Source organism: Cynocephalus volans, chromosome 10 (genome assembly GCF_027409185.1).
Source record: "Cynocephalus volans isolate mCynVol1 chromosome 10, mCynVol1.pri, whole genome shotgun sequence".
Classification (NCBI taxonomy): Eukaryota; Metazoa; Chordata; class Mammalia; order Dermoptera; family Cynocephalidae; genus Cynocephalus; species Cynocephalus volans.
The window spans coordinates 106,280,923-106,296,757 of NC_084469.1; the positions used below are offsets into that span (position 1 = coordinate 106,280,923).

At 35.9% G+C, this 15,835-nt stretch overlaps 1 protein-coding gene across 1 annotated transcript; it reads left to right on the forward strand.

The window, feature by feature from the left end:
• The first annotated feature begins 3,297 nt into the window (after positions 1 to 3,297).
• LOC134387610 (olfactory receptor 7C1-like) lies at positions 3,298 to 4,326 on the forward strand. Its single transcript, XM_063110031.1, has one exon. It carries the CDS (start codon positions 3,298 to 3,300, stop codon positions 4,324 to 4,326), a length of 1,029 nt encoding a protein of 342 aa, XP_062966101.1.
• The last annotated feature ends 11,509 nt before the right edge of the window (positions 4,327 to 15,835 follow it).

Genomic DNA, 15,835 nt, shown 5'->3' on the forward strand with positions numbered 1-15,835 from the left:
GAATTTCTATTTGGACCTTTTATTATTTTAAGCTTTTTATTGATATTCTATACTTGGAAAGACAACATTCTCCTGGATTCCATTACTCTTTGTCCATGGTTTCCTTAACTTTTTTAGCATATTTAACATAGCTGATTGAAGTCTTGCTTTAATAAATCCAATGACTGGGCTTCGTCAGGGTCAGGTTCTATTACTTGATTTTTTCTTTGTTCCTTATTTTCTTGTTGAATTGTATACCTCATAACACTTTGTTGAAAACTAGATATTTTCAATATTACCATATGTTAACTCTGTAAACCTCTTTCTTGGGGCTTATTGTTGCTGCTTATCATAGGTTGTAGATGCTTATTTGCTGAATGCATCTTTAAACTAATTTTGGAAAGACTATATTTTTGTCAAGTGTGGTTTCTGAAGTCTACTTTTTTAGCTTAATGTTAGTTATTTCAGAGAGATTGCCTTAAACACTGGAGGCAAGAAACAAAGCCTCCTGATCTTTGCAGTTTTTCTCTCTGTGTGTGTTGGGGCATGCCAACACGTCACAGAAACACTGAAAATACTGGACGAAGTTGTCATAATCACCTTTGTCAAGAATATGGAAAATCATCCAAGGTGCATAGCAGTGATGTGAACCTTTAATCAAGAACAGGTTGACTGAAACCAGGTTGGAAAGAGTTTTGTCTGCTGTTGTTTGTTTGTTTGTTTTAGTTTATTGTGTAAATGAAGTCATTTTTTTAGTGCATGTGACATTTACTCTATAAGTATTTTATTTTATTTTTTCATTTTAACTTCTCAATATACATTGTAGTCGATTTTCATGACCTTTTACCCAATCCTCTTCCCCCCTCCCTTTCTCCCTCCCCCCCACATCATATCTGTTCACTTGTCTTAATACTCTGTGACTGTTTTAATTAATGTTTGTTCATAGCTCTTTTACTCAAGAAATGGGACTTACAGCCAATTTATTTTTAAAATTTTAGTATATATTATTAACATATTCATTCTTACAAATAGCTGTTTGTCTTTATGCCCTTTACCCAACATATCATTCCCCAAATCCTCTCCCCACCTCCCATCTCTAGTGTCCTTAGGTTTGTTCTCTCCTTCTGAAAGTTCAGTGTATCATGTGGTCTTTCTTTCTTTTCTTTCTTTTCTTTCTTTCTTTCTTTCTCTCTCTCTCTTTCCTTCCTTCCTTCCTTTTCTTTCTTTCTTTCTCTCTCTCTCTCTTTCCTTCCTTCCTTCCTTTTCTTTCTTTCTTTCTTTCTCTCTCTTTCTTTCCTTCCTTCCTTTTCTTTCTTTCTTTCTTTCTTTCTTTCTTTCTTTCTTTCTTTCTTTCTTTCTTTCTTTCTTTCTTTCTTTCTTTCTTTCTTTCTCTCTCTCTTTCCTTCCTTCGTTCCTTTTCTTTCTTTCTTTCTTCTTTCCTTCCTTCCTTCCTTTTCTTTCTTTCTTTCTTTCTTTCTCTCTCTTTCCTTCCTTCCTTCCTTTTCTTTCTTTCTTTCTTTCTTTCTCTCTCTCTTTCCTTCCTTCGTTCCTTTTCTTTCTTCCTTTTCTTTCTTTCTTTCTTTCTTTCTTTCTTTTTCTTTCTTTCTTTCTTTCTTTCTTTCTTTCTTTCTTTCTTTCTTTCTTTCTTTCTTTCTTTCTTTCTTTCTTTCCTTCCTTCCTTCCTTCCTTTCTTTTCTTTCTTTCTTTTTCTTTCTTTCTTTCTGTCTTTCTTTCTTTCTGTCTGTCTGTCTTTCTTTCTCAGCACCCAGTTAGAGTTAGTATAAGTGAAAACATGAGGTATTTCTCTTTCCTCATCTGGCTTATTTCACTTAACATAATTCTCTCCATACTCATCCATGTTGTTGAAAACGGCAGAATTTCATTCTTTTTTTATGACTGAGTAGTATTTCATTGTGTATATATACCACATTTTCTTTATCCAGATATCTGTCAATGGACATTTAGATTGATTTCATATCTTGGCTATTGTAAATAGAGCTGCAGTGAACATGGGAGTGCAGGTATCCCTTCAACATGATGATTTCGATTCCTTTGGAGACATGCACAGTAGTGGGGTTGCTGTCTTTACAAAATTAGTTAAAGAGCCATTAAGCAAACATCTATAATCCATAATAAGCAACAACAATAAGCCCCATGGAAGAGGAAGATTCAGGTTTACACAACTACCACATTACCATGTCGAAAGTGTCCAGTTTTCAACAAAATATTATGAGGTAGTCAAAGAAACAAGAAAATACAGCACAGGAAAAAATAAATTAGCAGAACCTGGCCCTGAGGAAGCCCTGTCATTGGACTTATTAAAAAAAGACTTAAGTCAGCTATATTAAATATGCCCATAAAACTAAAGGAGCTATGGCATTTCCTACTCCACTATTTTCTTTTTCTAATTTTTTAAACTTTATTTTTAGAGCTGTTTTAGATTTACTGAAAAATTGAGCAGATAGTATAGAGTTCCCATATACCCCACACATAGTTTCCTCTATTGTTAACATTTTACATGAGTGTGATACATTTGTTACAATTAATAAACCAATATTGATACATTATTATTAACTACAGCCTATATAAACTCCACATAGATGGCAGGGAAAAATAAAACATAATTATTGAGCACCTGTTTTCCCCTATTTATTAAATAAGAAGTGGTAAAGAAAGATGTACAGGAAAAGAAGAATGAGACAAAAGCTGAACTAGAAGCCATGGGTACTCAAGACCATTGGTACTTAAACGTTGCTGTGCATGTGAGACTCCTGGTGACCTTGTCACAATGTAGATTCTGATTCAAGAGGTCTAGGTGCTCGATAATTTTTTTTCTGCCTTCTCTGTGGAGCTTATAGTTTTCGTGCATTGGTCTCAGTGTTCCAATAAATGTTTATAAACTCAGTGATTAATTTTCAATGCAAACATCTGATATTTTTACAATGATTTACATAGCTTATGTGAGCACATATTACTTTACAAAATGATTATTTTGTGACTTTCTATTCTGTCTACAGAATATTCTATTTGACAGAAAAGCTCTTGGGTAATGCTGATCCTGATGGTCCACGAACCACACTTTAGATAGGCGGGGTCTAGAAAGTACACTTACTATGGAACTAAGACTACATTTCCAGATAGCAGTGGCAACAAAACAAGGGAGAAAGCATTTCACATTCTCCAACTGAAGACAGCAAGGCACAGGCAGTATTTTATTAATTTCTTCATTTGAAATTAAATGCAACCAAATTTGCATGCTGCTGGTATGTTGATAATTGACTTGCTGTTTTTCTCTTTTTTGGCAGATATTTTATCTCTATGGAAACTGGAAATCAAACACATGCTTTAGAATTTCTCCTCCTGGGATTTTCAGCAAAGTTAGTGATTCAGTCCATTCTCTTTGGGCTGTTCCTGTCCATGTTCCTGGTCACTTTCACTGGTAACCTGCTCATCATCCTGGCCATCAGCTCTGACTCCCACCTCCACACACCCATGTACTTCTTCCTCTCCAACCTGTCCTTTGCTGACATCTGTTTCATATCCACCACTATCCCAAAGATGCTGCTGAACATACAGATACAGAACAAAGTTATCACCTATGCAGGCTGCGTCACCCAGATTTTTTTTTTCATTTTGTTTGCATGCCTCGACAATTTACTCCTAACAGTGATGGCCTTTGACCGGTTTGTGGCCATCTGTCACCCTCTGCACTACATGGTCATCATGAACCCCCACCTCTGTGGACTGCTAGTTCTGGGGTCTTGGATCATGAGTGTCCTTGGTTCCCTTCTCGAGACCTTGACCGTGTTAAGGCTGTCCTTCTGCACAAGCATGGAAATCCCACACTTTTTTTGTGACCTTCCCGAAGTCTTGAAGCTTGCCTGTTCTGACACCCTTATCAATAACATAGTGGTATACTTGGTAACTGGACTTCTGGCAGTCATTCCTTTCATAGGAATACTTTTCTCTTACTATCAAATTGTTTTATCCATCCTGAGAATTGCATCAGCTAGTGGTAAGTGGAAAGCCTTCTCCACCTGTGGGTCGCACCTCTCTGTGGTCTTCTTGTTCTATGGCACAGGTCTTGGGGTTTACCTCAGTTCTGCAGCCACACTGTCTTCTAGTGGAAGTCTGATGTCCTCGGTGATGTACACCATGGTCACCCCCATGTTGAACCCCTTCATCTACAGTCTGAGGAACAGGGACATGAAGGGGGCCCTGGGGAGATTCCTCAGCAGGGCAGCACCTCTCAGTGATGAGGCTGTTGCAGGACTTTCATGGGTTATAAGATTCAAACCATTGGGAAGCATTTTTCGTAGATCTTGGATGTACCCAAACACCAGTTAATCCTCTTTTAGTTCTGGAATTACCATATAATATCTTGTCTTGATTTTTACAATTTTTGAAGACAGTGTATTCATTTGCTAGGTCAGCTGAAACATATTGCCACAAACCCGGTCTCTTAAGTCACTGCTATTCATTGTCTCATGTTTACGAAGACTAGAAGTCTGAAATCAAGGTGTTGGCAGGATTGATTTCTCTTGGAGACTGTGAGGCAGAATCTGCTTATTTCTTACCCCTAGATGGTTGCTGGCAATCTTTGGCATTCACTAGCATGTAGAAATATCACCCGCATCTGCCTTCATCTTCATATGGCATTTTCTGTGTATACTATATGCCTGTGTCCAAATTTTCCCTTTTAAAAAGTACACCATTCCTATCAGATTAGAAGCCAACTCTACTCCATTATGGGCCTTATCTCAGGTTAACTAATTACATCCACCACAATCCTATTTCCAATTATGAACACGTTTTGAGGTATTGGAGGTTAATCCTTAAACATCTGAATTCAGTGGGTGTGGAGGGTGGGAACAGGGACAGAAATTCCACCCATCAGACAGTTTCATCAAGACTAGCTTCAAATGAAGGAACAGCCAGCACACCAAATTAAGTCTTTTTTTCTGCTTTTGCAAATAAATTTTTATTGAAATGGAGCCATGTGTGTATATATTATCTATGGTGAATTTCATTCTACACCAGCAGATTTGAATAATTACCACAGAGAGTGTATGGTCCGAAAGGTGTGAAATTTTTTACTAACTCTCCCTTCACTTTATTTTATTTTATTTTGTTAATATACAATGTGGTTCATTATTGTGGCCCATTACTGAAACCTCCCACCCTCTCTCCCCTCCCTCACAACAATGTCCTTTCTGTTTGCTTGTTGTATCAATTTCAAGAAATTGTAATTGTTATGTCTTCTTCCCTCCCCCCCGTTTTATGAGTATTTATTTATTTATTTATTTATTTTTAGCTCCGACAAATAAGTTAGAACATGTGATATTTCTCTTTCTCTGCCTGACTTGTATCACTTAATATAATTCTCTCTAGGTCCACCCATGTCGTTGCAAATGGCAGTATGTCATTCTTTTTTATAGCAGCGTAGTATTCCATTGTGTAGTTATACCACATTTTTGGTATCCACTCATCTGATGATGGACTTTTAGGCTGGTTCCAACTCTTATCTATTGTAAAGAGTGCTGCGATGAACATTGGAGAACAGGTATATCTACGACTTGATGATTTCCATTCCTCTGGATATATTCCCAGCAGTGAGATGGTTGGGTCCTATGGTCAATCTATCAGGAATTGATTGAGGAACCTCCATACCATTTTCCATAGAGGCTGCACCATTTTGCAGTCCTGCCAACAATGAATGAGAATTCCTTTTTCTCTGCAACCTCGCCAGCATTTATCATTCACAGTCTTTTGGATATTAGCAATCGAACTGGGGTGAGATGGTATCTTAGTGTGGTTTTGATTTGCATTCCTGAATGCTGAGTGATGTAGAGTATTTTTTCATATGTCTGTTGGCCATTCATATATCTTCCTTTGAGAAAAGCCTATTTAGCTATTTACCCCATTTTTTAAATGTGTTGCTTGTTTTTTTCTTGTAAAGTTGTTTCAATTCCTTGTATATTCTGGATATTAATCCATTGTCAGATGTATATTTTGCAAACATTTTCTCCCACTCTGTTGGTTGTCTTTTAACTCTGTTAATTGTTTCTTTTGCTGTGCAGAAGCTTCTTAGTTTGATATAATCCCATTTGTTTATTTTTCCTTTGGTTACCCATGCCTTGGGGGTCATATTCATAAAGTTTGTGTCCAGTCCTACTTCCTGAAGTGTTTCTCCTATGTTTTCCTTAAGAAGTTTTATTGTTTCAGGGTGTATATTTAAATCCTTAATCCATTTTGAGTTGACTTTAGTATATGGTGAAAGGTATGGGTCTAGTTTCATTCTCCTGCATATTGATATCCAGTTATCCCAGCACCATTTGCAGAAGAGGCAGTCTCTTCCCCAGTGTATAGGCTTGGTGCCTTTGTCAAAGATCAGATGGCTGTAGGTGTGTGGGTTGATTTCTGGATTCTTTATTTTACTCCATTGATCAGTGTGTCTGTTTTTATGCCAGTACCATGCTGTTTTGGTTATTATAGCTTTGTAGTATAGTTTAAAGTCAGGTAGTGTTATGCCCAGGACCAGATGGATTCACAGAAGAATTTTACCAAACATTCAAAGAGGAATTGACACCAATTCTTTGCAAACTATTCCAAAAGATTGAAACAGAGGCAAATCTTTCAAACTCATTCTGTGAAGCAAACAACATCCTGATACCAAAACCAGGTAAAGACACAACTAAAAAAGAAAACTACAGGCCGATATCCTTGATGAATATAGATGCAAAAATCCTAAAAAAAAAATACTAGCTAACAAAATACAGCAACATATACATAAAATTGTTCACCATGATCAAGTGGGATTCATCCCAGGATGCAAAGTTGGTTCAACATATGCAAATCAATAAATGTGATACACCATATTAATAAAATCAAACACAAGGACCATATGGTCATCTCCATAGATGCTGAAAAAGCATTTGATAAAATTCAACATTCATTCATGACAAAGACCCTCTATAAGTTAAGTATAGATGGAAAGTGTCTCAACATAATTAAAGTCATATATGATAAACCCACTGCCAATATCATCCTGAATGGGGAAGAGCTGAAAGCTTTTCCTTTAAGAACAGGAACTAGACAAGGATGCCTACTCTCATCACTCCTATTCAACATAGTGTTGGAAGTACTAGCCAGAGCAATCAGAGAAGAGAAGGAAATAAAGGGCATCCAGATTGGAAAAGATGAAGTCAAACTACCCCTGTTTGCAGATGACATGATCCTATATATCGAACAGCCTAAAGCTTCTACAAAAAAAACCTCTTGGAGTTGATAAATGATTTCAGCAAAGTAGCAGGATACAAAATCAACACACAAAAATCAGTAGCATTTCTATTCTCCAATAGTGAACATGCATAAAGAGAAATCAAAAAAGCCTGCTCATTTACAATAGCCACCAAAATAATAAAATACTTAGGAATTGAGTTAACCAAGGATGTGAAACATCTCTATAATGAGAACTACAAACCACTGCTGAGAGAAATTAGAGAGGATACAAGAAGATGGAAAGATATCCCATGCTCTTGGATTGGAAGAATCAACTTTGTGAAAATGTCTATACTACCCAAAATGATCTACAAATTCAATGCAATCCCCTTCAAAATTCCAATGAAATTTTTCTCAGAAATGGAAAGAATTATCCAGACATTTATATGGGATAACCATATAAATGGTTAAAAAAGACCACAGATAGCCAAAGCAATTCTGAGCAATAAAAATATAGCTTGACGCATAACACTTTAAAAGGTTGCACACCTCTGAATTAAACTATTGCTCTCACTTCAATTCTATACTTAGAATTTGTTCAGAACACCATCAAAATTCCCTAATGATAATGTTAAATTCTTTGCAAGCCTCCATTCTTTCTATTAATGTTTGTAGTTAGAAGGGTGTTTTTTCTCTATATGAGGTGCTAAGTCAAGTAATTGATCCTTTTCCTAGTAATCCAAATATAAATTTTCATGATAATTGGGAACTTGCTTTTCTTTTTAATCCTCAAATCCCTTCTGCCTAGAAAACTCTCTGATGTAGAATAAAAGTGTGGTAAATTCCTGATGAATAAATAAATCTAAACTAGTGTAGGCCAATCCTGAATAAACAAATAGAATTAACAAAGTCCTGAGCCGAACCCGTGGCTCACTCGGGAGAGTGCGGCACTGAGAGCACAGCGGCGCTCCAAGGCCGCAGATTCAGATCCTATGTAGGGATGGCCGGTGCACTCACTGGCTGAGCGCAGTGCAGATGACACCAAGCCAAGGGTTATGATCCCCTTACCGGTCACAAAAAAAAAAAAAAAAAAAAAAAAAAAGTCCTGAAGCTAGAAAAACTTTTAGGTACCGTGTCACTAATTAATACTTAATATGTGCCATTACAAAATACTACAGATTGGGGAGGTTAAACAGCATGAATTTATTTTTTCACAGTTTTGGAGACTGGATTCAGCAGGCCTCATTTTGGGCAGGGCTTTCTTTCTGGGTGGCAGAGGCCACAGTCTCACCAGTGCTCTCATGTCCTTTCCATGGCATGTTTGTAGGGACAGTGAGAATTCCAGTGTGTCTTATAAGTGCAACAGCTCTATCAGACCCCAACTTTATAGCCTCATTTAACCTTTATCACCTCACAGGGCCTGTTTCCATATAAATCACATTAAGGATTAGGGCTTCAACATATGAATCTTAGGGAAACATGAACATTCACTCCATAACAGGTGATAAGTTGTGTGGTCACCATTCCCTACTGGGATACTGCAATAGCTTTCTGATTAGTCTGATGTTTCTTCCTCCCCACCTCTCCTTGAACTGTTAATTCTCAATTTAACAACTGAATGATCTTTTAAAAATATGTCTAATCAATGATTTCTCCACTCAAAACTCTCTGATAGCTTTCAATATCACTAAGAGTAAAAGTCACAGACTTCCTAATGGACTAGAAGACCCTACGTGAGATGAGTCCAAATCTCCTCTCTGATTCATCTCCTACCTCTCTTCACCCAAACATTTTTACTCATAAAATGGGAACCATAAACCCTTGCAGATATGCTAACATAGAGTCCCTGATTTGACTCTATATTCTATAGCAGCCAGAAGAAGGAAGGCAGACTGGGTTATTCACAGTACTGAAGAAACTGATAAGTACAGCCATTATGGAAAACTGCATAGATGTTCCAAGAAAGAAAGAAAGAAAAGAAAAGAAAGAAAGAAAGAAAGAAGGAGAGAGAAAGAGAGAAAGAGAGACAGAGAGAAAGAGAGAAAGAAAGAGAGAAAGAAAGAAAGAAAAGAAGAAAGAAAGAAAGAGAGAGAGAAAGAAAAGAAAGAAAGAAAAGAAAGAAAGAAAAACTTCCATACAATATAGTAATTCCACTGCTGGGTATATGTCCAAAGGAAATGCTATCAGTATGTTGAAGAAATATATGCATTCCCATGTTCATTGCAGCATTATTCACGAAAGCCAAGATATGAAATCAATCTTGGTGCCTATCCGCAGAAGAATGGATAAAGAAAATGTGGTATATATACACAATGTAATACAATTCAACGCTTAAAAAGAAGAAAATTCTGTCATTCGCCACAGTATGGATAAAACCTGAGGACATTATGCTAAATGAAATAAGTCAAGCACAGAAAGACAAATACTGACCTCACTTAGAGTGGAATCTAAAAAAGTTAAGCTAATAGAAGTACAGAGTATGTTGGTGAGTAGCAGAGGTTTGGGGTGAAGAGGATGGGAAGTCAATGATCAAAGGATACAAAATTTCAGTGCGACCGGAGGAATGATTTCTGCAGATGTACATTGTACAGCATGGTATTATATTCTTGAAGGTTGCTGAGAGTAGATTTTGAATGTTCTCACCACACACACAAAAAAATAAGTAGGTGAGATGATGTATCCGCAAATTAACTTATAATCATTTAACAGTATACGCATTATCAAAACATCACATTGGGCCCCATAAATGTATACAATTCTTCTTTGTCAATTAAAAATTAATAATCTTCAAACATTAACGTTTTTATTTCTTCAGAATAGATTACATATGTGTTTATTTGATGTTCTTGAAATACAGACCAGAAGAAAACATATCTAAAACATCGGGATTCATGTTGCCACTCAAAAGATGACCCCTGTTTACATTTTTGTATATCTCATTGTAGATAACTTTTCCTTCAGTTTTCGCAAATATTTGTGTAATTATCAAAGATCTGTATGCTGATTTATTTTCTTCAGCCCATGAACGAAAGCCAACTGTCTTTTCACAGCAGTATCTGAAGTGTTATTTCTCTTCCCACATACTGGATTTTTTTTTTATGTCTTCATCCTCTTTTATTTTAATTTTTAAGAGTTAATACATTGCATGATTTCAAATCAAACTACCTTTAAAGGTAGCTCAGTAAAAACTTTCCTCCCACCCCATCCCCTTGTTACTCCATCTCACCTTCTACCTCCCACCCCCAAATGGGTCACCACTGCTAATACTAATTACCTTTCTATAGAATTCAAGCCAACAAAGACATGTGTTCTTTTTCCTTTCTTCTGTTTTGTTTTTTTTTTTAACAGAAAAGGTAGAATTTTAAATATATTTTTCTGGGAAAATCTTGAATAATTTAATTTCAATGCTTAAAGATCTTTCTGTCTCTCTCTCTCTCTTTTTCTCTCTCCCCCCCATCTACATGGTATTCCATTATATGGGTGTACCATAATTTAAGAATTACTTATTGATAAGTATTTAAATTGTTTCCTATCTGGTATTATACCCAATGCATTCATTTATATCCTTTTCCATGTTGTTTTGCACATGCATGAATATAACTGAAGGATAAATTATTACAAGAATAATAGGGTCAAAATTTTGTGCATTTATGATTTTGATAGACACTGCAAAATTGATCTCCATGGGATGGTTGCTATTTATGCTTACACCAGCAACATGTGAAAGTCCTTCCTCCCCCACTGCCTGGCCACAGAGTGGGTGGTCACACTATTAAGTATTTCGCCAGTCTGATGGATTAAAAAATGACATCTCACTGTATTTTCGTTTGCTTTTCTTTATTCTTCCTTGTGAACTTTTGTATCTTTTCCTATGTTTAAGATCTTTTCTTGCTTCAGTCATATTCTTTGTGGCCCACCAGCAGCATACAAGAAAGATAAGCTATCCTCAGGCATGCGGCTTCACCTACTATAACACCATCCAATAGTTTATATGTTGGAATTTTTATTTCTTACCTAAAAAATTATTTTTTATTTCCTTCATTGGAAAGTACCTTGTTACAATGACACTTTCATAGGTTAATAAAAATGAAAATTTTCTCAAACATACATTTTTACATCTAATTTTGTGACTGTCTAATATCCTATGCCGTTTTGCTCAGTAATGGATTTAATAATTATTTATAGTTAAGACTTTATAGATTAAATATATTAACTCTTATTAGTTGAATAGATTATGTTTTGCAATCCAGTATTCTGGATGGCACATTTTCTTATTCAGAATATTATAATTTATTGTCCAAATATTGATCTTTCTTTTATTTCTCTCAAAGTCTTTTCAGTCTGAAAGAACTTTGACTTTCTAAGTCACAAGTATTCATGTATAATCTACACTATCTACATATTTATCTTTGTTGAAATATATTTGGGAACATGGAGATAGGATTTAATATTCTTTTTCCAGATAGTTAATTAAACATGAAACACTTATTCATACCTTTAATACCCTCTAGCATATCTAAGAATAAAAAAAAATGCAAGATAACATGATAAAAAAATATTATATCTTAAATTATGGAGGGCATGATACTAAATCATAAACTGTAGGGTTATTTTTTTGAAAGGCAAAATGTAAAATAAGAATTGAAGCTCTTATAATTAATTTTAAGAGCATTCCTGAATTTCAAATAATGCAATAGACCTAGAAGTGAAATAAATGTTGTAGATAACCATTTGGAGAAAGTAGATGATTTTTATAAAAACTGTTACAATTAGTTTCAAATATCTTAAAAACAAACATGACACTTCACAAATATGAAGAAATCAAAAGCTTTCTTAATATATTAGCTGTATCAGGGTAAAATATGGGAGGAGTGATATTTTTAGTGGCATTAAACCTATAATATGCTAAAATACTGTTCATAAAAAATGAACATAATCTATATTTTTAAAAAACACCACAGGAAGGTTTACTCAAAGAGGGGCTGTAATACCTAGAAGAAAATTCCTGTTTCTTGAATGGGAATCTGAACACATCATTTTTTTCAAAATTCATTTATAACTTTAACGGAATCTTCAAAAAAATTACAATGGAATTTTTCTCGTAATATGAATAGATATTCTAAATTTCATCTTAGAGAATAAACTGGCACCAGCAATAAAATTATGGGAGACAGAAAAATACTAGGTGATTTCCTCTTCTCGACTTTTAAACATATTTTGAAGATAGAGAATTAAAAATGTAGCATAAAGGAATTGACCGCCTGCTCACTGAAACAGCATAAAAATTATGCTTTTTCACTTAAATGTGATCAAGAAAACATCTTAATTTTTGGAAACTGAACAAAGAACAAATACAGATTATTCTAAAAGAGAAAAATAAAAATAAAACAGTATTAATCGTAGGAAAACACTCAGAAAGTCAGTGTTCGAAAATGGGGAACAGGATGAGCCTGGAAAAAATTACGTTGAGTGAAACAAACCAGGTGCACAAAAAGAAATACTGCTCTCACTTGTAAGTGGCAGCTGAATTAATAAATAAATAAACCATAATGAAATACATAGAGAGTGAGAGAAACAACCGTCACAATAATGCATTAAACTTTTAGAGGAGAGAGCAGAAGTGTGGTTACTAAAAGTGGAAAGGGGGACGGAAGGAGGAGCGAGAGGAGGGTGAAAGAGAAATGCATTAGTGGACACAAAGAGTGATTACATGTCATGACGAATAAGCTGACTATTCTGATTTGACAATTTGCATATTGTACACGACCATTGATAGTCAACTTTGTACCCCGTGAGTGTGTATAATCAATTACACCTCAATAAAAAATAAAATTAAAAAATAAATAAAAATGCAAATATAAAAGAAAGTTTAAAAAAAGGGGAAGTATTACCCTGATTTCACCATCATGCATTGTGTACATGCATTGAAATAACAACACTGCACCGCATAAATATGTACAATCAATACGTGTCAATTAAAAAATAAATATTTTTCTTATTTGACTGTTTTTTTCTTTTTAATATTATCAGCATAATTAAAAAATAAATATTTTTTTTAAGAGGCTACCTCCATATGATGAAATACTTTGACATGATGAGAATTTAATAATGTTGGAAAATGTACATAAGGTGCTTTATGTGAAAAGAGGAGAGTATACTTTGGGACTTTATATTTAGAAATTTCATTTTTGTTAAATTTATGTAGAGAACATGGTGAACATAAATGAAATATAAACAATGGTTACCAATAAAAGGGGTTACTATTTTTTTAACTGAACGAGCAGCAGTGGTCCCGAAACCTAACACGTAGAAATGACACGAAGACACAATGGAGAAAACAAAACAAAACTTTGTGATGCTTTAGACATTCCTGAGTCAATGCCTTGGGAAATAGGAAGACATTTCTCCAACCCTTTGATTCACGTCTGTAATGAATTAACTACATACAAATATAGAGGGAACGCTCATTATTTCCCTGCTCCCTAGAGACCATATCTAAGGAAAGGAGCCTGACTTTGGTTAGGAGACATACACTGGGCTCTAAAGCTACCAAAGACGCAGGGCTGCCAAAATCGAGTCTACTGTTTTAGCTCCTGCACGTCTAGAGAATTGCAGGCCTCAGAGAATACAGTAATGTAGAACTTTTTTAGAAAATGAGGCACAATGGGAATTCGGTACCAGAAGCCTCGGATAGTGTAAGGATTTTGTTAATTGTATATCTACTCCAATTTGCTTTAACCAATAGCAGAGGAAGCATGACTGTGTCTCCCAGAAATCTCATTAGTGACTCTGCCACCCTGTCCTTCCTGGGGGCAGAGCTCCCATCTTCAACAATTGTTCACAGGAGAAACAGAGCCAGTGAAATTCGATTCTTCCGTGGTATCATCTTGGGAAGCCAGAGCATCCTTGTAAGGGCACAGAAAATGAGATATGGAGAGAGGATTTGCTTTTAACAGCATCACTTTCCAATGCTCCCCAACAGGGATAAAGAGGTCAAAGTTTAACTAAACCAAGTCCTTCCAACTTTTAAGACCCTGGGCTTGGAAATAGCTTTCGCATCAACTGCAGTCCCTTCTTTCTCAACATAATTACGCTGCTTTTTGCTTTCAATTTAGCAGTAGTTGCTGCTACTTTTATTCTACATTTCCATCCTCTGTATCTTTCACACTCACTTTAGCATTATTCTTTGTTTCCCTGCTTTTCCGTTATTAACAATGTATGTTCTTTTTTTTCTTTTTTTGGCTGGTACTGGGATTCGAATTCTTTACCTTGGTGTTATCAGCACCATGCTCTCTCACATGTGCTAACTGGCCAGCCCAACTCATTCATTCATTCATTCATCCATCCATCCATCCATCCATCCATCCATCCATTCATTCATTCATTTAGGAAAAACTTTCCAGGAATTACTACATGTTGAACATCCAACTCCATTTTGGAATAAAGGAAGCAATATGACATTACTCCTTCCACCAAAGAGGGGATAAAGATAAAAAATGAAATAAATGCAATACCTCACAATAGGCAATATAATATAGATTGGGCACAATAACGATTGTCCAGCTCTGATAGGGGGGATTGTTGGAAAGAAAAGACAAAGAGGGTATTTGAAAGGAGAAAAGAGTTGGAATGAATCTTGAAGGAAAACTTGTAGTCTTCAAGGTAAGAGTCCTCCAGGCAGAAGGAACTGGGGTGTAAAAATGTAGATAATAATAAATGAAAGAAGCCAGACATAAAACATCAGATAGTGTACAATTCCACTTGTACAAAATGTCCAGAATAGGCAAATCTGTAGAGATAGAAGGTAGATGAGTAATTTCCAGGGGTTAGGGGAGGGATAAATGGTGAATGACTGCTAATGGACACAGGACAGGGTTTCCTTTTGGGGTGACAAGAAGTTTCCTCGATTAGACAGTTGTGATGGTCACATAACACTGTAAATGTACCACTGAGTTGTACACTTTTAAATGATTACAATGGTGAATTTTATGTCATGTGAGTTTTACCACAACAAAAAAGGGAAGAGCATTGCATTCTTAGGACATCCAAAGTAGTCCTTCATGGCTGGAGAACAATGTGGTGGATTGAAGAATAATGAAAAATAAAACTAGTTCAGTAGGGCACACATCACCAAGTGCCCTATATTTGCATCTAGACAATTTTCGCTATTTTTGAATTTAATAAGAGTCAGTCCAACGTTTCAAGAAAGTGAACTATGTGAGCTAGTTTGCATAGTGGAAAGATCCCTCTGGGACCCGTAAGATGACTGCTGTGCTGGAGGTATACTAGTGCCTTTGGACTGCAGAAAGAGATAATTAGAAGCATGGAGGTGGGACATGAACAGCAGGAAAAGAATGTAAATATCAGAGAGATAGAATGCACAAAGAGGAAGCCAGTATTTACTGAATACCTGTTCAAAAGTGGGGAAACCAGAATTGAAAACCAAGGATGTTAATATGGCTCCTAAGCTCAACTCTCTGGGGTTGGTGTTGGACATCCGTGAACCCTGGCTAAATAACTACAGGAGTATTGTGTGTGTGTGTGTGTGTGTGAGAGTGTGTGTGCGTGCGTGTGTGTGTGTGTGGTGTGTGTGTGTGTGTGTGCGAGTGTGTGTGTGTGTGCGTGTGTGTGTGTG

Excerpts from the sequence above, each read along its gene's own strand:
- LOC134387610 (XM_063110031.1), top strand. The coding sequence starts at position 3,298 with ATGGAAACTGGAAATCAAACACATGCTTTAGAATTTCTCCTCCTGGGA.